This window comes from Hemitrygon akajei, chromosome 12 (genome assembly GCF_048418815.1).
Source record: "Hemitrygon akajei chromosome 12, sHemAka1.3, whole genome shotgun sequence".
Lineage (NCBI taxonomy): Eukaryota > Metazoa > Chordata > Chondrichthyes > Myliobatiformes > Dasyatidae > Hemitrygon > Hemitrygon akajei.
Window position 1 is genome coordinate 9,014,249 of NC_133135.1, and position 24,350 is coordinate 9,038,598.

General features: G+C 43.7%; 1 protein-coding gene across 15 annotated transcripts in view; it reads right to left on the reverse strand.

Moving 5' to 3' along the window:
* The window catches only part of adgrl2a (adhesion G protein-coupled receptor L2a), an 852,977-nt gene that overhangs the window by 114,548 nt on the left and 714,079 nt on the right, over positions 1-24,350 (reverse strand). For all 15 annotated transcript variants that reach the window (XM_073062547.1, XM_073062548.1, XM_073062549.1 and 12 more), the window contains 2 exons: positions 22,437-23,237; positions 3,402-3,701 (listed from right to left, as the gene is read on the reverse strand). In XM_073062547.1, coding sequence (XP_072918648.1) covers positions 3,402-3,701; positions 22,437-23,237 — 1,101 coding nt within the window. The remainder of the gene's footprint in view (positions 1-3,401; positions 3,702-22,436; positions 23,238-24,350) is intronic.

Genomic DNA, 24,350 nt, shown 5'->3' on the forward strand with positions numbered 1-24,350 from the left:
CATCCAGATCATTAATGTATATGACAAACAACATTGGACCCAGTACAGATCCCTGAGGCACACCACTAGTCACCGGCCTCCAACCTGACAAACAATTATCCACCACTACTCTCTGGCATCTCCCATCCAGCCACTGTTGAATCCATTTTACTACTTCAATATTAACACCTAAAGATTGAACCTTCCTAACTAACCTTCTGTGCGGATCCTTGTCAAAGGCCTTACTGAAGTCCATATAGACAACATCCACTGCTTTACCCTTGTCAACTTTCCTCGTAACCTCTTCAAAAAATTCAATAAGATTTGTCAAACACAACCTTCCATGCACAAATCCATGCTGACTGTTCCTAATCAGACCCTGTCTATCCAGATAATTATATATACCATCTCTAAGAGTACTTTCCATTAATTTACCCACCACTGACATCAAACTGACAGGCCTATAATTGCTAGGTTTACTCTTTGAACCCGTTTTAAACAATGGAACAACATGGGCAATATGCCAATCCTCCAGCACCATCCCTGTTTCTAATGACATTTGAAATATTTCTGTCAGAGCCCCTGCTATTTCTACAGTAACTTCCCTCAAGGTCCTAGAGAATGTCCTGTCAGGACCTGGAGATTTATCCACTTTTATATTCCTTAAAAGCACCAGTACTTCCTCCTCTTTAATCGTCGTAGTTTCCATAACTTCCCTACTTGTTTCCCTTACCTTAAACAATTCAATATCCTTCTCCTTAGTGAATACTGAAGAAAAGAAATTGTTCAAAATCTCCCTCATCTCTTTTGGCTCCACACATAGCTGTCCACTCTGATTCTCTTAAGGGACCAATTTTATCCCTCACTATCCTTCTGCTATTAATATAACTGTAGAAACCCTTTGGATTTATTTTCACCTTACTTGCTAAAGCAGCCACGTATCTTCTTTTAGCTTTTCTAATTTCTTTCTTATTGACCAGCTTACTTTCGTATTCCATTTTTACCTAGTTGCCTTCTGTTGATTTTTTAAAAGATTTCCAATCCTCTAACTTCCCACTAAATGTTGCTCTATATGCCCTCTCTTTGGCTTTTATGTTGGCTTTGTCTTCTCTTGTTAGACATGGTTGTGTATCTTTCCTTTAGAATACTCCTTCCTCTTTGAGATGTATATATCCTGTGCCTTCTGAATTGCTTCCAGAAATTCCAGCCATTTCTGCTGCACCATCATCCATATCAGTGTTTTTTCCAATCAATTCTGGCCAGCTCTTCTCTCAGGTTTCTGTAATTCCCTTTACTGCACTATAAAACTGATACATCTGACTTTAGCTTCTCCTTTTCAAATTTCAGGGTGAATTTGATCATATTATGATCACTTCCCCTTGGTTTCTTTTTATCTTAAGGTCTCAACTCCATTCTAGTTCATTGCACAACACTCAATCCAGAATAGCTAATCCCCTAGTGGGCTCAACCATGAGCTGCTCTAAAAAACCATCTTGAAGGCACTCTAGAAATTTGTCATTCTGTAATCCAGCATCAACCTGATTTTTTTTTCCAAATCTACTTGCAAATTAAAGATTGTAACACTGCCCTTCTGGCATACATCTTCTATTTCCTGTTGTAATTTGTTGGCCACATCCTTACTACTGTTTGGGAGTCCCTATCTGCATCTTTTTAACCTTGCGGTTCCTTAGCTCTATCAACAATGATTCAACACCCTCTGACCCTCCCTATGTCACCTCTTTTTAATGATCTGATTTCAGTTTTTACCAAAAGAGCTACACCGCCCTCACTGCCTTCCTGTCTGTCCTTTTGATACAATATGTATCCTTGGACATTAAGCTCCCAGCTGTAATCTTTTTTCAGCCATGATTCAGTGATGCCTACAACATCATACCTGCCCATCTACAAATGTGCCTCAAGTTCATCTACCTTATTACAAATACTGAGTCAAGTCAAGTCACTTTTTATTGTCATTTCGACCATAACTGCTGGTACCGTACACAGTAAAAATGAGACAACATTTCTCAGGGCATTTAAATAAAACACCTTCATTCCTGTATTCACCCTTTTTGATTTTATCCACTTTTTAGATTATAACTGATCATGTTGACTGCAATATTGCCCTATCAACAACCTCTCCTCACTACTCATTGCCTCTGTTTGTAAGCCAGCTACCTCATCTTCAGCACAATTATCTGCCTTTCCTATGATATGTGTTGCATTGAAATGTATGCTGAATCTGAATCTGAATCAGAATCCGGTTTATTATCATCGGCATGTGATGTCAAATTTGTTAACTGTTGAAATTTGTTTCAATGAGATTCTCCCCTTATCCTTCTGAAATGCAGCAAGTACAGGCCCAAAGACATCCAACACTCCTTATACATTAAGCCTTTCACTCCCAGGGTCATTCTTCTGAACCTCCTTTGGTCCCATTCCAATGCCAGGACATCTTTCCAAGATACTGGGCCCAAAGCTACTCATAAAATTTCAAATGTCGCCTGACCAATGCCTCAGCATGTCATCCTTGCTTTAGTATTCTAGTCACCCCAAAATGAATGCTAACATTGCATCTGCCTTGCTCACCACCAACTCAGCCTAAAAAATACCTTTAGGAAATCCTGCACTAGGTCCCCAAAGTACCTTTGTACCTCAGATTTCTGAATTCCCTCCCTCTTTAGAAAAACGTCTCTATCTTTATGCTTACCACAGAAATGCAAAACCCCACATTAGAAGCTTTCAGTGAAGACTACCATTCCCATGACATGTCTTATTAAATCCCATACAGTAGACACCCATGTATCACACAGCATTTGCTGGATTATGAATCCTCTTCCCACTGACAGGGGGCTTCAGGAAGTGTAAGCTGGCAAGAGTGAAGGGCTCCCAGAAGATGCCATGTCAACAGATGCCCTTCCTTGGAAAGACTTGAGCACTATCTAATGTAGGATAAGGAACAGGCTGACCAACCCTTAGATGTCTCTGCCACATTATCATTTGTGCAGTAGCGTAGTGGTTAGTGAGACGTTTACAGCATTTGCAGTTGGAAGAGTGGAGTTCAATTCTTGCTGCGGCCTGCGAGGAGTTTGTCTGTTCTCTTCCATGTGGGTTTCCTCCGGGTGCCCCAATTCCCTCCCACATTCCAAAAGAGGTACGGGTATGGATTAGTAAGTTATGGCATGCTAGGTTGGCGCCAGAAGCATAGCAACACTTGTGGGCTGTGCCAAGTACGCTATCCTCACAGTCATTGTTGCCAATGACACAGTTCACTGTATGTTTGGATGCTTTGATATATATGTGACAAGTAAAACTAATCTTTAATATTTAATCTTACTTGTAACAAGTTGAGAGCTATCTCTGGTTGGGGGAGGAGTTGCCCACCCAGCCCTTAACCCACACACATACCCCACCGACCATCTTACCTCGAGTGCCTTTGGGACAGGGGCGTTCCACCATGGTACCTCTCTGGCTCCGAGGCCAACCTATGCCCCTGGCTTCCGTAACTTCACAGAACCTCTCGGGGAGTGGGAAGGTACTGGACACCGGGGGCGGCCTTGTGCCCACACCGTGAAGCCCCGGCCTGGCCCCTTGGCCGCCCTCCTTGGTGCCTGCTGCCAGGGTAGTGGTGGCCAGAGCTCTCTCAGCAGTGCTGGTAGTTGTGGTCACAGCAGTGGTCTTGGCACGCGTCACCCCCGGAGGAGTCGTCTCCACTGTTGTTGGCACTGCAAAATAAATCCACATATCAGCCAGAGTGATACAGCAACGGTACAAGCCATTCAGCCTGACCAATCCATGCTGGCAACTAGATATCCAGAGATATACAGAACAGTAACAAGCCATTTGGCTCTACTTGTCCACGTTGACTAAGTTGCTTAGTTACGGTTGTCGAATTTGCTTGTGTTTGACCATAGAACATAGAACACTACAGCCAAGTACACGCATGTTAGTCCATGATGCTGCGTTAAACTCTTAGCCCAATCTAAGATCGATTTAACCCTTCTTTTCTACCTAGCCCTCCATTTTTCTATCATCCATGTACCTATCTAAGAGTTTCTTAAATGCACCTAATGTATCTGCCTCATCATCACCCCTGGAAGGGTGTTCAGTGCTCCTACCACTCTGTCTAAAAACTTGCCTCTGATATCCCAATCACCTTAAGATGATGCCCCCTCATAGCCACTTCCGCCCTGGGAAAAAATCTGGCCCCCAGACTTAGTCGTCTCTGCCCTATTTTTGTAACTTGGAATAATTTTCATATCTCATACAAGTTCAAAGCCAGGTGGCATAGGGCCTATGGCTTCTGTACCCTCTGCCCAATGTTAGTGAGAAGAGAACGTGAACGGTGTGGTTTTCTTGTTGCAGCACTCTGAAAGCAGATTCAATGATGGGGAAAGTTTTTCCTGTGGTGAACTGGATTTCTGTGATGAACCACTTTCTGTAGATATTTCCATTCCTGGGCATTGTTGTTTCCATACCAGGCCGTGATGCAACCAGTTAGCTTACGTTCCACTGTGCATCTACAGAAGTTTGTCAAAGTTTTTGGTGACATGCTAAATTTACACAAACTTTTCAGAAAGTAGAGGCAATCTTGTGCCTTCTTTGTGATGACACTTACTCTATCTGCCTTTCTTCGGCCCACTGGTCCAACTGTTCGAGACCCCATCGCATTCTGAATTGACTTCCTACACTGACCACTACAGCAGAAATTTTCATGTCAAAGTTTAAGGAACATTATCATTTGCTAACTTAATAATCAAGGCAACTGCACTCTCATCCATATACAGTTCACTCTGACGGACAAAATTTGAGCTCAGCCATCCTCTGTATGAGAGGCCATCCTTACATCAACTTCAAATTTATTATCATTTCAACAGTACACATATATACCAACAAACGTAACAACATTCCTCCAGACCAAGATGTATAACACTGTGCATATAACACACATGAAACATAAAATAAGATTACCACAAATAATGCGTGTGTTATGTTTTGTGATTTCAAAACATTAAACTAATTCAAAGGAAGACACGGGAGTCTGAAATGTGCGTCTAATTTCCGTGTTTACTTTAAGGGAGGTCCGCGCATATCATGTGGTATCGTGATGATGTATGCAATTTATGTATTTCTACATATGACCAGTAATTAGTTATTTAAATGAACAAGAATGCTTAATCAAATATATATAAAATACAAAATTACTCAAATATTACTGAAATATTAAATACACAACAGTGTGTTTATGACACAAGATAAAAAGTAAACTGTATGATGCTACTGGTGCTTCATACATGATGAGATATGGTGGTCTCAGGGACACAGCCTGGGGGAAGAAGCTGTTTCTCATCCTAATGGTTCTCGTCCTAATGCTATGGTACCTCCTATCTGATGGTAGGGGGGGTCAAAGAGATTGTTAGACGGTTGGGAGGAATCACTGCCAAAGCTAAGCACCCTGTGTAGTCAGTGCTCCTGGTAAATTATCACTCAACCTGGTGTTTACCCCTTAACCACCCAGGCTCTTAAATTCACTCAACTTCACTCAGCCCAACACTGAACCATTCCCACAACCTATGGGCTCACCTTCAAGGACTCTTCATCTCATATTCTCAATATGTATTGCTTATTTATTGCAATTATTATTTTCTTTTTATATTTGCTCAGTTTGTTGTCTTTTGCACATGGGCTGATTGTCAGTCCTGTACGTAGCTTTTCATTATGCTTCTTTGTATTTTCTGTGACTGCCTGCAAAATAGTGAATCTCAGGGCTGTACTCAATGAAATATATGTCTTTGACAATAAATTTACTTTGAATGTTGAACTTGGATGCGCAGCACTCCTGGTAACTACCTTGGATCATCCATCACCCATTTACTGCTTTCAACACTCTTCCCTATTTTTTCCTCTCCCCTGCCAGAAGAAACAATGTTTTTCTAACAGAGGCTGAGGCTTCATAAGAAATTGGTTAAACGTTGCTGGGAGTACTGTGATCAGATTATCTAAGAAAGGACGTGCTGGCAACGGAGAGCGTCCACAGGGGGTTCATGAGAATGATCCTGGTAATGAAAAGTACGAGGAACATTTGATGACTCTGGACCTTTACTCGCTGGAGTTTGGAAGAATGAAGAGGATCTCTTTGAAACCTATCAAATATCAAGAATCCTAGACAGAGTGGACATGGAGAGGATGTTCCCTATAGTGGGGGAGTCTAGGACCAGGGGCACAGACTCAAAATCCTAGAATGGGGATAAGGCAGAATTTTATTAGCCAGAGGGTGGTGTATCTGTGGAATTCATTGCCACAGCCAGCTGTTAAAAGCCAAGTCATTGGATATATTTAAAGCAGAGGTTGGTAGGTTCTTGATTAGTGAGGACATCAAGTTACAGGGAGAAGGCAGGAGAATGGGGTTGCGAGGCGTAATAGATCAGCCATGATGAAATGATGGAGGAAGCTCTATGGAAAGTGACCTTGTTCCTAATTCTCAGCCCAATTCTTGCTCCTGTATCTTATGGTCTTTCTTTAGACTCTCACACCCAATCCCTGGTTCATTTAATTACAATCTATACAATTTGATTTGCAAACACATACAGGACTGAGGTTACAGCTGTGTGCAGGGGTTTAGCTTGCTTTCTGCAATAGAGAGCTTCTGAGAAACATCAGTATTTCCAGCTCTCAGGCACTAAACAACATTCTATCTGGATAAAAACAGTCATTAGATTTTTCTTTAAACTAGCAATAAGCAAATGAGAAAATTGAGGAATATGTGTCTGGGAAACATTTAACACTCAAGAAGCTATCAATTTGAATCATATTTCACCAACTTAATGCAATGACTTACAAAAAAAAATGAACGTTAACATCTTGTAACCCCCTCCCACGGCCACTTAGGCATGAAAATAAGTCTGTTAAATTTATAAAGAACCATATTCTCTCGCAGTCGGAGCATTTCTTTTCTTTCACAAAGATACCTCGATATTCAAGATTCAAGTGCGATACAGTACAAAGCTTTACATTACCAGTGACCCAGGTTCAATTCCTGCCTCTTTCTGTAAGGAGTATGTACACTGTCCCCGTGACTGCGTGGGTTTCTGCCCCCACTCCAAAGATGTACCAGTTGGTAGTTTAATTGGTCATTGTAAATTGCCCTATGATTAGGTTAGGATTAAATCAGGGGACTGCTGTTTGGAACAACTCAAAGGGCCAGAAGAGCCTATTCCAAGCTGTATCCCAATAAATAAATAAAGATTTAATATCGTTTAATATTATTTCCAGCAAATAATTGTAAAAGAGAATGAAATATTCATTATTCTGGATGCAATGCAGCACAGAAAAAAAACCACAAAACAATAAATAACACAATAATAAAAACAATAAATATGAATACATAGCCTATATGTGCAGATTGATTGTATGCCCATAAAGTGACTCTCGGCACAGAAGTGTCTGTACAGGAAATTATAAAGTAGTGGTGGTTGGGGGTGTAGAGGGTGAGTGAGATGTTGATTAGCCTTACTGCTTGGGAAAAGTGACTATTTTTGAGCCTGGTGGTCCTGGCGTGGATGCTATGTAGCCTGCTCCCTGATGGGAGTGAGACAGGGTCCATAAGCAGGGTGGGTAGGAGATCCTTCATGATGTTACTGGCCATTTTCCAGCACCTTGCTTTATATATGTCTTTAATGATGGGCAGGCTGGTGCCAGTGATGTGTTGGGCAGATTTGACTACCCTTGTCAAGCCTTCATGCCCACTGCAGTTTTAAATAAGTTCAAAAAAAGCCTGTTCACTTGTTGGAACTGGTCAATCAGTCCAGGACTCCAATTAGATCTGGAGAGGTGGCCAGAAGCTATATTTTATTCACAGTCTGAAGACATTTGATGTGTCACCAAAGCCTCTAGCAAATATCCATAGATGTAGAAATTTACTGACAGGAAATGATAAAGTAGTGGTGGTGGTTGGGATTTGGAGGGGTGGGTTAGTGGGTGGTCGTGTTGATCAGCCTTTCTGCTTGGGGAAAGTAACTGGTGGTCCTGGTGTGGATGCTGCATAGCCTCCTCCCAGATGGGAGTGGAACACACAGTTTATGAGCAGAGTGGGTGAGATCCTTCATGATGTTACTTCTTAAATTACAAGAATATCTTCATTAAAAAAAATCACCTCATACTTCCCTTTAAGTCTCTTTGAATTCTTTCAGTCTGAACTCATCCAAAACTTGGAATTCACACAAGATTATTGTCCAATCCCTCTAAGTCAAATGCCAAAGTAAACTTATTACCAAAGTCTGTGTGTTTTACCATTTACTGCCTCAAGATCAATTCTCCTGCAGGCACTCACAGGAAAATAAACAGGTACAATAGGATTTATGAGAAACTATACATAATCAAAGACCATCTAAAGACCAATATGCAAATGAAGACCAAATGAGCAATTTTAAAAATAATACCAAGAAGTTGAGTTGAAGAGTCATTGAAAGGGAGTGTGTTGGTTGAGGAGTCAATTCAGGGTTCAGATGAGCCTGAGGGTTGTAGGATAATAGTTGTTCCTGAGATTGTGATGTGGGACCTAAAGCTCTGGTACCTCCTTCCCGATGTTAATAGTGAGACGAGAGGATGGCCTAGATCAGCGGCTCCCAGCCTTTTTTTTAATGCCATGGACCCCAAGCAGTCTGTGGAGCCCCTGGCCTAGATGGTGGGGTTTCTTGATGATGGATGCTGCTTTCTTCTGGCAGTGCTCCAGGTAAATGTGATCAATGGTAGGGAGGGCTTTGCCTGTGATGGACTGGGCTGCATCCACCACTTTTGTAGGTTCCTTTGTTCCTGGGCATTGGTGTTTCCATACCAGGCTATGATGCAACTAGTCAGGATGCTCTCCACTGTGCATCTATAGACTGTCACAGTTTTAGGTGACATGTCGAATCTAAGCAAACCTCTGAGAAAATAGAGACACTGTTGTGCATTTTTTATGGCACTTGCATGCTGGACAGCTCCACCCTGGACGGTCCCAAGCCTGGCTGCAGAAGGAGGAGGGGTTAACAGCCCCATCCAATAAAAACCCAGTACATGCTACAGAAACACCTTCAAAGACCTCATCACTGGGAGGGGAAGGATCTGCACCTAGAAGATATATGGAATTGTGTGATGATAGCCGCAAATCCATGGAAGCCACAGGTCCAATCAGCCTTCTACAGGAGAGGTTGGCCAAAAAATGCCTGGTGACGCAACCTTGAAACTGACTTCAGGATCAGAATCAGAATCAGGTTTATTGTCAACAGCACGTGTTGTGCAATTTGGTAACTTAGCAGCAGCAGTTTAATGCAGTACATGATAATATAGAAAGAAAAAAAATAGATAGGTTAATCAATTACAGTAAATATATATATTAGATTAAAATAGTGCAAAAACAAATAATATATATTTTTTAAAAAGTTAGGTAGTGTTCAAGGGTTCAATGTCCATTTAGGAATCAGATGGCAGAGGGGAAGAAGCTGTTCTTGAATCGCTGAGTGTGTACCTTCTGGCTTTTGTACCTCCTTCCTGATGGTAACAATGAGAAGAGGGCATGTCTTAGGTGATGGGGGTCCTTATTAATAGATGTCACCTTTCTGAGGCACCTCTCCATGAAGGTGTCTTGCCAAGAAGATAGGTTATACCTGGACAGCTTAAAAGACAGAGCACTCTGGTGAGCTACCGTTGGCGGCCTGTGCCTCTGTAGGGGTGATGGGATTGTTTTTAAGGCTCCACTGGATGTTGCAAGCTAGTGGTCTAGATATGGAAGCCACATGGAGATCGAGCTGTTGCCCGTGTAGCTGACTACCCACTCCATGCATCTGAGAACACAGAGTAACAGAAGAGACCGTCACAGTTCAGCACCAGCAGCATTGCAGGAGTTGCCAGTCAGCATTGAATTCAACGGAGGACTGTCTTAGGGACTCCAGATTTTTCCTCAGAGTTTACTCCTGAAGCTTTTCCCTTGAATGGGTATGGCCTTAAGGCAATGGAGCCTTGAGATCAGAGACTTATTCTCCTGGATGAGCTGCCACCACGGCTGATGAGCCTCCATCCGCCAGCAGCGACTGGTTTTAAGGTGTCAGTAACCCACCTTTGCCCCTTCTCCTGTCGGTAGAAACTGTTCTGCCAGGCTTAGTAGATAAGCCACACGTGAAGGCCAGGAGGGGAATTACAGGTTATGGGGGAAAGGCAGGTAGGTGGCGTGAGTCCATGGCCAGATCAGCCATGATCTTATTGAATGGCGAAGCAGGTTCAATGGGCCAGATGGCCTGCTGCTTCTCCTATTTCTCATATGTTCCTATGTAGGAACTGGACATGGTGGTCAGAGGCTATCTGAGGCACACACCATTGAGAGTATTTAATAGGTAGTGGGAGCTTGTCCCCTTTACCGCCCCTGGCTTTGACAACCTTAAATTGATGGGATTAAGTAACTAACATGTACTGAACCCAGGCCTTCACTGCAGTAACACAGACTTTGAAAGCTCTCTACTCCCTTTCCCCGATCTCGGCAACCTCTTTTACCAAGGTTAGTACAGTGAAGCGCCACAGCAGAGTCCAAAGTAACTTTGACACCCATTCACAGCTATGTAACCTTGGTGAAAGAGGGACGATTTGTCAAGAGGAACACAATGTGACATAAATCAACGAACTTTCGCTTCACCTGCCAAAAGTGGAATTTCCTGGTGGCCAACTCCTCCCATTCAGATATGTCAGTCCATGGCCTAGTTTTCTACTAAAATAAGGCTACCCTCAGGATGGAGCAGCAACATCTTGTATTCCATCTAGGTAGCCTCCAACCTGTTGGCATAAACATTGATTTCTCCAACTTCTGGTAAATTTTTCGCATACCTCTTCCCTTCTTCATTTCCCCACTCTGGTCTGTTGTATCTTCTACCCACCTGCCTATCATCTCTCCCTGGTGCCCCTCCTTCCCTTTCTCCTACGGTCCACTCTCCTCTCATATCAGATTCCTTCTCCAGCCCTTTCCACCTATTAACTGCCAGCTTCTTACTTCATCCCCCCTCCCCCCACCTTTTAATTTTGGCATCTTCCCCCTTCCTTTCCAGTCCTGATGAAAAGTCTCGGATGGAAGTGTCAACTGCTTATTCATTCCTCACCACCAACTCAACCTTTAAGGTGAGAGGAAAAAGTTCATAGGAGACTTCAGAGTTCAAGTTTATTTATCACAAGTACATTGAAACATACAGTGAAATGCGCCATTTGTGTTAACAACCAACACAACCAAGGATGTACTTTGGGGCAGCCCACAAGTGTGGCACACATTCGCCACCAACACAGCATGCCCACAATGCCCGGCAGAACACAGAACAAACAAACAATAAGAAGGCCAGTTCTCCCCTCCCACCCATCCACGTAAATACACAGTACTCTAACCCCTAGACATGTTGCCTTCTACAGCCTCCGATTCAGACTTGGAAATGCCGACATTTTTTAACAATGTATTTCTTACACAGGGTGGTGGCTGCCTGGAGTCTGGAGGTGGTGGACGCAGATTTGACAGCACTGTTTAAAAGGCTGTTTGACAGACACATGGACAGGCAGGGAATGGAGGGAGAGGGACCATTTGCAGGCAGATGGGATTGATGGGATTGTTCTGCCCTTCGGGCAATTGGTTTGTTTCGACTATGTGATTGATTACATTCAGCTTTTATTCTAATGAGCAGTTTCAGATCTGCATTAGGTCACTTCCAATGCAGTCAGGAAGTAGGAAGTTGGAAAACACTTTGGCTGGCAGAAGACAGAGGATTACGTTGGGAGAAAAAAGTTGCTATCTATTGTCTCACCAGCAGAAGCATTGCTTATAAGCTCTCGTTATATTGTTTAGAAGTTGGTCTAAAGTTAACAATACGATTTTGCTGAAATAGAATGTGATTTTTGAGTTTATTAGACACTAACCTATACAATAATGGTTTACACATAATATTTACCTGTAGGAAATGTAATTAAGATCTTATTTATCTGTGTATATTTACTTTTGTGAATAAAACAATGAGATAATTGCACTGTATTTTGTTGATTTTAGTTTCACTCCTTGTTCACTATGTCATGACATTGAGACTGTAATAAAACTATGACTCTCACGCCATTTCTGAATGGAGTTTGGTTGATGTTACAGCACTCAGTGAGGTCAGTACAGATGCAGTGGGCTGAAGGGCCTGTTCCTGTGCCGTACTGTTCTATATTTGATGCTTCAGGTTGACAGTGAGACTCAAGACAGCAGTGATATGCTTGAACTGAAATAATTGTGAGATGGTGCTTTACCTCAGCCCTCAACATAAATAGACCATCGAAGACCATACCACAGTACAGGTCCTTCGGACCAACCTCTTCACCTCACTGCAAGATTGATCTAATGCTTCCTTCCCACGTAGCCCTCCACTTTTAGTTCATTCACATGCCTATCTAAGAGTCTCTTAAATGCCCCTAATGCCTCACATTTGGCAGGGCATTCCACACACCCACCACTCACTGTGTAAGCAGCCTAACTCTGACATACCCCCCACACTCCTCCAATCACCTTAAGCTGATCAAACGCAATTGTCTTCACTGAGTGAGCTTCTTTAGTTGGTTCACAAGAAGTCAGAAATATTCTTCTTTTTATTCATTTTACCGACTATTTTGTCCAGTAGGAATGTTCTCCTTCCCATCCACCCCACCCACTTTTTCAGACAAGTTATCCCTCCCTCTCCAGTCCTGATGAAAAGACTCTGCCCAAAATGTCCGCTGTTTATTCCTTTCCATAGATGCTGCCTGACAAGCTGCATTCCTCCAGCATTTTGTGTTTGTCATACTTAACAAAATTGGTCCACTCTCATCTCCTATCACATTCCTTCTTCTTCAGCCCTTTACCATTTCCAACTGTCACCTGCCAGCGTCTCACTTAATATCCCTCCCTTCCCCCTAACACGGATTCACCTGTCACCTTCTAGATTGTACTGCTTCCCCTCCTTCTTATTCTGGCAAATTCCCCCTTCCTTTCCAGCCCTGATGAAGGGTCTCAGACCGAAACTTTGACTGTTTCTTCCCCTCCGTAGATGCTGCCTGACTTGCTGAGTTCTTCCTGTATTTTGTGTGTGAGACTGTGTTCAATACTTCAGGAAAGGTGCCGGGCAGGATTACGATAGTATATTAGGGAGTATATTCTCTATTCCGTTTCTCTATTGAACTAGCTCGATGTGCTTACGTGAACTGTCGGGTACTGAGGAGTGCAGCAGAACAAAAAGATCTGGAAATACAGATCCATAATTCTTTGAAAGTGACATCACAGGCCGACGTGCTCAGAAAGAGAGCTGCTGGCACCTTGTCCTTCATAAATCAATGTGTTAAATACATTGAGATGTTATGTTGAGGTTTTATAAGACGTTGGTGACACCAAATTGTGTGTCGTTCTGATCACCTACCTATAGGATAGATAGCTCCGAGAATCAGTCTCCCTCCAGTGCCCACCTCATTCCCTTTTGTGTATCCCTTCCTCTTTGCCATCTCCTTCCTTAACATTGCTTGCATATTTATTTTTATCGATTTAACTTTATTTATATGGAGATACAGTGTGGAACAGGCCCTTCGAGCCAAGTCGCCCAGCAACCCATTTACTTAACCCAGGCCTAATCATGGGACAATTTACAATGACCAATTGACCTACTAACAGGTACATCTGTGGACCCGGAAGAAACCAGAGCACCCGAACGAAACACACTCACACGTGGGAAGGACTTGCTTACAGAGGACGCTGGAGTTGAATTCCAGACTCCGACGCCACGAGCTGTAATAGCGTCACACTAAGTGCTGTACTACCATGGCGATGCATGGTAGCATCCATCATTAGGGACCCCCATCCCCCAGGACGTGCTCTCCTCTCACTGCTACCATGAGGGAGGAGGGACAGGAGCCTGAAGACACACACTCAGGAACAGCTTCTTCCCCTCCGCATCAGATTTCTGAATGGACAATGAATCTATGAACACTACCTGATTTACTATTTTGCAGTACTTATTTAACTTTTTAATTTATAGATATAGTTAATGTAATTCACAGGTTTTATTGCAAAGTACTATGCCACACAACAACAAATTTCACAACATATGCCAGTGATATTAAACCTGAACACGAGAAAATCTGTAGATACTGGAAATGCAAAGCAACGTACACAAAATGCTGGAATAACTCAGCAGATGGTGGGGGTCCTGATGAAGGGCCTCAGCCCAGAACATGCAGTCTTTACTCTTTTCCGTAGATGCTGCCTAGCTTGCTGAGTTCCTCCAGCATTTTGTGTGTGTTCTATTAAACCTATTTATGATTTTGATTAAATAAAACCATACCTTTCCAGGAAGGAATCTAGGGCCTTTTGGTGCCTGATTTTCTGTTAAAAAAAAAACTATAAATGGCTGTCTGAGTAACATATGAAATTAATTTAGGCTAGGGAAGGACAAGCACATTAAACCTATCATGAGATATTAGGTACAGTGAGATTCAAACTGCATCCAGATAATTTGTAGACCTTTTAATGTAATAAACTCATATTAAGGATACTGCCAACAAAACTGATAGACTAGAGCACAAGTCAGCTTTAAGTGGCCAACACTCATTCGCGAGTTGATTGGCTGGAAAACTATTGAAGTCGACAGGAATGGCTTAGTAGTAAAGATTCTCAGTCCAAAGATCAAATGTCAGATTGGGACACAGCTGAGTGAATCAATGTAGTGGGTGGGGATTAAAAATTATAATCGATCCCCAATTTAGAAAATACAAAGATTCAAAAAAGCAAACACCGTAATATCTTGCCTTAAGAAGGTAGCCATTTTGATGATGAACTCATTTAGATGCAGATGTGTGTGTCATGTCAATTCTTATTATGCCCTCTCCTAAGGGATAATCATCTTAGATGTCTGATTTTCAGCTATCTGATTAATAATCTAGTACACTTAGTAAACAAGGAATCTATTTTCCCCCTGAGACAACAGCACAGGGCAAATCCACAAGCAGCAGTGCATTCCAATGACACATTTTATACACAGTAATTAATCAAAAATGCAATAAAAACCTATCTTGCAATGTCTTGCGAATATTTCTAATCATCTAGGGCTCGTTCCAGTGCAGTCAGAACCCAGTGAAAAAGCTTGATTTCGACAATTAATTTGAATAGTGCAAAAAAAAAATTCATTTAGCTGACATCATTCTTTTCTGTATGGATTATAATCACTAAATTATCACCTGTAAAAAATTATGTCTGAATCAACAGGGTAACGTTTTATTTTTAATATGTTTTACTGAGAATAGGCCTTTCCTTCCCTTCAAGCCATGCCACCCAGCAATCTGTTGATTTTTATCTTAGGTTAATCATACGACAATTTGCAATCACAAACAGGTACATCTTTGGACTTGGGAGGAAACTGGAGCACCTGAAGGAAAGCGGGGAGAACATACAAAATGCTCACAGGCAGCGGCGGGTCGTTGGTTGTGCTAACCACTACACTACATCGCAGCTAACATTAGAGAGTAACTTTAATCAACAGCTTCAATTTTGGGAACTCCAGTGAGATGATTTGGGGATGAGCTTCCTTACTGCCTGCTATCACCTAACTCAAGGGTGATGTGCGGCAGCACGGTAGCGTAGTGGTTAGCACAAACGCTTTACATCGCCAGCAATCATTGTTAGCGGTCTGACTCGCGCCAGGCTAATGCCTGTAAGGAGTCTGAAGATTTTCCCTGGAACCACATGGGTTTCTTCCAGTGTTATGTTTTGTAACTTCAAAGCATTAAATTAATTCAAAGGAAACATGGAAGTCCGGGAAAGCGGGTCTAACTTTCAGTTTACTTTACGTGAGGCACACACGTATCACGTGGCAGCCTACTGACATATGCCATTAATGTATTTTTACATATAAACCGTAATTAAGTATTTTAATGAATAGGAATGCTTAATCCACCAATATATATATACAGGATTACTCAAATATCATTGTAATATTAAATGCACAACATCCAGTGTTCTGATTTACTCCCACAATCCCACGTTGTGCAGGTTAAGTTGGTGAGCGGCGCCCCCGGAGATGTGGTGACACTTGTGTTCTTTCCCCAGCACAGTCCTCGCTGATTTGATTTGATGCAAACGGTGCATCTCACTGAATGTTTCCACGTACATGTGACAAGTAAAGCTAATCTTTAATTTTTAATGTGAGTCACGCCTAGCAGCCTTCTAACGTCTAGAACTCTACAGTTGTCAGATTTGGCTGCACAGGAAATATACATTTCAGTGAAGAAGAAAAAATGCTTGTGAAAAGTTGTTTTAAGGTTAATTATTTTGACTATTGTGTGATTTTATTATTCATTTGTTATATTTAGAGGGTGCATTCGTTTCACGTCAGTCTGTCTCCAATGTGACAGGATATCCTGACTCCTGCTGGTCTTGGTTCGGTTGCTGCTGTCTTCTTGATAGTGCTATTAAGCCTCCAGGCAGTCAGCTCTGGTGGCTGCTGACAGCTTTATGTCAAGGCCAGTCTGTACGTGCACTGGTGTGACAATGTGCTTCCATTACAAGCTGTCCCTGGACGACAGACAGGTTTGGTTTTTACATAGAACAACAGAGTATGAGCCTTTTGGCCCACAACGTTGTGCCGACATTTCAACCAACTCCACGATCACTCTAACCCTTCCCTCCTACACAGCTTCTATCTTTCTATGTGCTTAAGGAGGTGTAAGGCGCTCCTTTCCTCCACTAATCTACAGGTCACCCTTTTGTCAAGGTGTAGCACCTGCTTAGCCCCCAGATAGGGGCCTCATGAAGCCATGAGAGCTGGTGGTGGGTAGTCGTACGAGTAGCTGGTGCATATTACTAGTCCTGGTTACGTGACCACTGACACCAGGCAGACCACAGAACATAGAACATGGAATAGTACAGCACAGTACAGGCCCTTCGGCCCACAATGTTGTGCCGACCCTTAAACCCTGCCTCCTATATAACCCCCCTCCTTAAATTCCTCCATATACCTGTCTAGTAGGCTCTTAAATGTCTTTGAGGAGTATTGATAATGGCTGGGGTCTCCCGTCATCGTCGTTCATCGCTACACCTTGTGGCACATCGGGCAGCATTTTTGCCGTCTCTTTAGCACTTTTTGTCTGCTTTTACTAAACCAAGTTGCTTGCTCGCGCTCAACCCAGCAAGGATGGAAAGCATGCAAAGAGCCTGCTGCATTCAAGCCCAGGATTACTTGCCTCGAAGTCCAGTGTGGATGCCACTACACCCCCAGCTGGCTGTGTCATTAATGTAAATGCTCCTATTGTATTGGCTTCACCATCAACACAGCCGTGCATTTCAGGCACACACCACTCTCTGAGGAAAAAACAATCTAGGACATCTCCTCTGAACTACCCTCCAATCACATTCAAAGGATGACATCTGGTATTAGGCATTGCCGCCCTGGGAAAAAGCTACTGGCTGTCCACCTCATCTATGCCTCTTATAATTGTATACAATCAATTTTGCCCTTTAATTGTAGAATACTTTAAAAAAATCATTCGATTTGGTAACAATTCCTCCACAGTATTGTAGTGAACAGCTTCAAAGACACATAAGACTGATAGTAAAGAACAATTCTACTGTATCTGAGGGTAGATGGCAGGCCTGGTGAGAGAGGTCCTTGCCTGTCCAAGTATGCCAAGTCAGCTCTGGTGGACTGGGCTGGTATGATCAACAATGGGAGTTAATGGCCAGGAAGGCTTTTCTCAACTCTCTTTGGAGAGCAAAGGGCATGACAAGGCACAGGAGAAGTCGTGGTCACCCACTGCAACCAGGAGGACCCCAGTTTGTGACAACTACACATAGCACTGGACATCCAAGTTCAAGAAAGTGGAACTGCCCTGGTGCAATGGCTTCTCCAATTTAAAAGCTCTCCTGTCACTGTTGGATACGATGGACAACATAAGTGAAAAGAGGAAGGAAACTGTTTTGGCTTAACATATGAAAGACACTTGATGGCTCTGGGCCTGTGCTTGATGAGGACAGAAGGTTGGGTGGAGGTGGGGGTAATCTCACCGAAGCCTACCAGATACAGAAGGATGTTTCCATCAGTAGGATGCAAGCTTCAGAATAAAAAGGCAGTCCCTTTTAGAACAGAGATGAAGAATTTCTTCAGCCAGAGAGTGGTGAATCTATGGAAATCATTGTCGCACGGGTTGTAGAGGCCAAGTGTTTGGGTATATTTAAGGCAGAGATTGATAGATTCTGGATTGGTAGTAAGGGGGAGGGAATGAGGGGGAGGCAGGAGAATGTGACTGAGAAACAAAAATGTTGTATTGTACCTCCCACAAACACTTCCTCTGTCAGCTTGTTTCAGATGCGCACAATGGTGAATAGGACATTTTAAATCTGCCCGCTCGGAGAATGGTATTGAAAAAGAATCACCCATGATTAAATGATGGAGCAAGCTTGATGGGCTGAATGGCCTAATTATGCTCCTATTATCACATGGTCTAAGAGCAAAACTCTTAGGCACATATTTAATACCTAGGTTACCTAAAATGTTTTTTCATTACTGTAGTAATGTTATGTATTACACTGTAATGCTGCAGCAAAAAAAAACAGATTTCATGACATGTGAGCGATGATAAACCTGATTCTGATACGGGTCTCCATTGTGGACTGAGAGTGGGAAGGGGGCAGGGAGATGGGAATCATGGTTGGAGAAAAGGCGGAGGGAGAGGGGAAGGAGTGGGGAGCACCAGAGTGGCATTCTGTAATGATCAATAAACCAATTGTATGGAATCAAACCTTGCCCGGAGTCTCAGGGTTTGGTGTGTCTCCAACTGTGTCACCCTCCCTGTCCCTGGCACTCCTCTGCCACCTATCCCATGCACACCCCCCCCCCGCCCCCCACGGTGCTCCACCCTCACCATTCCCAACAATGGACACCGGGGCACCCTGAAAAAACCCACACACCTCATACAGGCTCCTTAAAAATGACATCGGAATTGACCTCTGACCTCCAACGTCCCAAGCTCTAGTAGAGTTGTGCTAATCGCTACCCTACCATGGCGCTCTATGTCGGACAACAGAATTTAATAATATTCTGGGAGTTCCTTTGTATGTAAGGCTGTCTGTAAGCCTGATGTTGCTAACTAGGGGATGGTTGATATATCAAAGATGCATGACTTTCGACCTGGCAGGAGTAGGCCTTAAATTCCTAGTTGGCAGAGTAGCCCAGCTGGCAAGGACAGGAGGGGCCTTCCTCTGAGCTATAAATCTCTCATGATTCAGTGATGCAGCCGTCCCTAAAAAAAATTATTGTGTAGGTGTTGGTAGAGTCTGTGTTTATTTCAAACAAATTATTGGACACATCTCCTCCAAATCTCACTGAGGCGCACAGAATGTCTACCAGAACTTCCCCTCCTTCTCTGTAAACATTTCCTGCTTTAGTAACTTCATCTCAGACACCACCCCCACTCGTCAACCTGCTGCTGTGTAACTTCTTACACACCGCCCACGCGTGTGGAACCAGGACCCCTGTACTGCTTTCCCTGACAGTCGTCATCTCTTTTCCCTTTGAAGCAGACAGAGTGGATGTGGAGAGTGTCTTTCCTACAGAGAGGGAGTCTAGCATCAGAGGGCAGGGTTCCTCAACCTGAGGGTCCACGGACTGCTCAGTGAATGGTGGAGGTCCATGGTTGGAACCCCTGGAATAGAGGGACGTCCATTTAGAACAGAGGTGAGGAGGAATTCCTTCAGCCACAGGGTGGTGAATCAGTGGAATGCATTGTGAAGGCCATGTCATTGGGTATATTCAATGTGGAGGTTGTTAGGCTCTTGATTAGTAGGAAGTCAAGGGCAACAGGGAGAAGGCAGGAGAATAGGGTTGAGAGGAATATTAAATCAGCCACGATGCAATAGCGGAGCAGTCTCAATGGGCTGAATGGCCTAATTCTGCTCCTATGTCTTATGGAAAGTCTTCACCCACTTGGCATCATTAGCCACTCCTGCCATGAACTATTAACTAACATCATTTAGTCTTTTAGTTTTAACCGACATTATTTTGTATTTTATTTTCATGTTTGCCCATTGTAAAGCACGTTGAAATACATTGTTCTGTATAAAAAATGCTCAATCAATAAGTTAATATTATTATTATCATTATTATTACTATTAACTCCGTGTGAAATGGAAATCTTTTCATAGAGATGGGGATTTGACACCGGTGTTTAAGAAGGCAGGAGGAACACATGCCACTAAGTATCACTGAGTGGCAGAATTATAAAGTCAGTCCCAAACTGGGACAGATTTTGCGGTACAGACCCACCTCAGCGGGTCAAGCAGCATCATCGAACAGACGAGGGGTCTCGGCCTGAAACGTTGACTGTCTATTTCCCTCCACAGATGCTGCCAGACCTGCTGAGGTCCTCCAACAGACTGTGTGTTCCCACCAGGCAACTGTGTGAACCAACAAGTCTGGGAACGATTATTACCCCTCAACCATCAGGCTCTTGAATCAAAGGGAATAACTTCACTCAACTTTACTTGCCCCATTATTGAACTGTTCCCACAAACAATGGACTCACTTTCAAAGACTCTTCATCTCATATTCTTGATATTTATTGCTTATTTCTTACTATTAACTTTTTCTTTTTGTATTTTCACAGTTTGTTGTCTTCTGCACTCTGGTTGAACGCCCAAGTTGGTCAGTCTTTCACTGATTCTGTTATGGTTATTATTCTATAAATTTATTTAGTACACCCACAAGAAACATAATCTCAGGGTTGTATATAGGAACCTGTATGTATTTTGATAATAAATTTACTTTGCACATTGAAGTCCGTCACAAACACACTGTATGTTGTGAGACATGTTGCTCTGTGGCCACAGTACCGTACAAGTCATGAAAATTCCTCTAAGTGGAAAAAAAAGAGACATATAGTGCAAAAGAGGAATAACACTTCATGGGCCATTCAGAAATCTGATTACAGGGGAAGAGGCTGCTCCTAAATCACTGAGTGTCCGTCTTCAGGATCCTGGAGCAGTACTAAGTAAAAACAAGAATCGGAAATATTCCAGATGGAGAGTGTCCTTAGTAATGGATGCTGCATTCTGAAGGCATGGCCTTTTGAGGATGACCTCAATGATGGGGAGGTTTGTTGCTCCCCATCATCTAGAACACAGGGATGGGCCATTTGGTCCACAAAGTCTGTGCTGAACATGATGCTGAATTAAACTACATCTCTTCTGATCCATATCCCTCCAATCCCTTCATGTTCATGTGCCTCTCCAACACCATTGTCATAGAACGCCTAGCAGCCCTTCCCAGATACCAATCACCCACTGTGAAATCTTACCTTGCACATCTCCTTTAAACATGCTCCCTTGCACCTTCAATGCATGACATTTCTACCGGAGAAGAACATTTCTATCTCCCTTTTCAGTACCTCTAATAAACTTCGTTCAGATTTCCCCTCAGACTTGACCACTCCACAGAAAATAACACACAAGTTTACAGGTTTGAGCTATAAAGTGAGGCATGTTCTCTCTCTGTGTCACTCTCTCTCAATTTCTGTCTGTCTGTTTCTCTCTCTGTCATTCTCTCTCTCTCTTGCTCTCTATGTCACTATCTCGCTTTCTGTGATTCCCATGTTCGTTTGTCCCTCCCCACTTATCTCCCTCCTGGTATATAAACCTGCAAGCGGCCTAAGAGCTACACCTGCCCATTCACCTCCTCCCTCAACTCCATTCAAGGCCCCAAAAACAGTCCACCCCGGTGAGGCAACACTTTACCTGTGAATCTGCTGGGGTCGTCTATTGTGTCCAATGCTCCCAATGCAGCCTCCTCTACACTGGTGAGACCTGACGTAAATTGGGGGACTGCATTGTTGATCATCTCCGCTCCATTTGCCAAAAGTAGAAATTCTTGGTCGCCAATCATTTTAATTCCTATCCCTATTCCCTTTCTGACATATCAGTCCTCGTTGAAGATGAGGCCACCCTTGGGGTGGAGGAGCAACACCTTATATTCTGTCTGGGTAGCTTCCAAGCTGATGGCATGAACATCTACTTCTCCTTCTGCTAATTTTTCCCCTCCTTCCCTCTTTTTCTATTCCCCACTCTGCCCTCTTACCTCTTCTCACCTGCCTATCACCACCCTCTAGTGCCCCCCTTTCTTCTCTTTCTCCCATGGTTCACTCTTCCCTCCTATCAGATTCTTTCTTCTCCAGCCTTTGACCTTTCCCACCTACATAGCTTCACCTATCATCTTCTAGCTTCCTTTCTCTGGCTTCATCCCCCTTGCTTTCCAGATCTGAAGAAGGGTCTCGGCCTGAAACTTTGACTGTTTATTCATATCAATAAATGCTGCCTGACCTGCTGAGTTCTTCCAGCATTTTGTGTGCGTGTTGATCTGTGATAATCTACCTTAGGTGAATACACAACTTTGAAATAGAGATCTTTCTGGAACACTGACCTTGTGCTGGGTCGGGAGGTCCAAATTCCAGTGTGTACCGCAGTATGAAGTAGTTATTCCAGACGTACAGCAAATTGTCCCGTGGGTTGTAATCCACAGCAGCCACGTGCTGGTAGGGGTTGGGAAAGGGGATGTCCACGTACTCCTCTCTGTTGAGGTTAGTGTTGTAGGCATAGTCAATGGAGTTCTTGCCTGTCTCACTCTCGTTGTCCTCATACACCGACCGGACCACGTAGAGCACGCCGCAGATCATGAAAGCGTTGGAGGCTGAGCGCTTGTCGTACGATGTGTCCCAGGTGCCCTCGAACCGCAGCGTGTACGGGTTGAGCTGGCTCACCACCATCATCCCATTGTTCTGCTCGGTGGCGTAGATGACCCACAGGCCGTTCTCGTCCACCGCCAGGTCGATGTCAGACTTGCCCCCCCACCTGTAGGGCGAGGTGTCGTGGTAGTTGGCGTTGGCAATGATGGCCTCGCCACTCTTGATCCGGGTCCGCAGGTCGTACTTGACAATGTTCCTCGTCCGCTCCTTGTTGAAGAAGACCGCCCCATCGTACACCACAAAGCCGGTTCCGTCAACGCGGTGGGGCAGCTTGTAGGTGGTGGTGTGGCGGCCTGAGGTGAAGTCCTCCAGTGAGGCATACTCCATCAGCGTGTCCGTGCGGTACGGCGTCCATGGCATGTAGTAGATCTTGTCCCCAGCCTGTAGTGGGTCTTTACACCAGGCACCAGACTGCTGTTCAGCCTCCGTTACGTAGGCTGACTCCACAATCCCTTTCAGCGTCCCGGGGCACACAAAAACTGCAAAGATAAGACGGGCAGCAGAGGAAGAAACAAAGTTAACATCTCTCTTGAACAATTTAATATTGCAACAGCAGTTCAACTCAACAGGTGGGAGAGTGGAGATTTTGATTGAGAGCTCTGGCAAGAGGAGATGGGATGCAGGTTGAAGCAAGGTGCTGGGAGGGGTGGGGAGAAGAGGGTGAGGGTGCAGGGAAGGGCTAGGGCTGCATTTCTGCAATGGGAAAATGCAAGAGGCAGAAGGCATCAGGACGCAAGTCCAAGAAGCGACGATAAGCCAAGACATGCGGAGGGGAAGGGATCCAGAAGCAAGGCAGATGACACCCAATGACACAAAAGAAGCACTTGTTGCGTCTCGGAGTAGATCTCCATTGGGACACCAGCAACAGCACCCATCACCTTGAGACATGAGTGGATGAGACACTGTACACAGTTCAGAGCTGGACTGAGCAGAGGTTCCCTGGAGAGATACCGGTGTTAATAGGGTGGGTGAGGGGTGGTGGAGAGGGCACGGGTTCTTAAAGGGGGTCAAACAGCCAAAACAATCACAAGGAACCAGAGCGGGACTGTGCTGGATTCATTACCTTTTTGCTCCACTTCTATTTTAAGCATTGGGAGAGAGAGTGAGAAAGAGTGCAAGAGAAAAAGAACAGAGATTAACATGATTATCGTCAGCTTCTGCCACACCTCAACAAGCCAGCTCGTTAACACGCACCGAGGCAGGAGGGAGAGTGAAGTTAAAACTGTGCTCCTGGCTTGTCAAACTGTACATCAGTCGCACAATATTATTTACTTATTTATTTAGAATTACTATTATTTGTTTTTGTCCTTACGTTTTTATAGTTTGTCTTCTTAAGCACTTTGTTTGTTTGTCCATCTTTGTTTGTGTATAATTTTTATTTGTTTATTTAGAGATTCAACGTGGAACAGACCCTACTGGCTCTCTAAGGTGCACGGCCCAACAACACGCCTACTTTACCCCAACGCAATCACAGAACAATTCACAATGGCCAATTAGCCTACTAACCAGTACATCTTTGGACCACGTGAGGAAATTGGAGCACCTGGAGGAAACCCACAAACACACAGGAAGGAATGTACAAACTTGCTTAC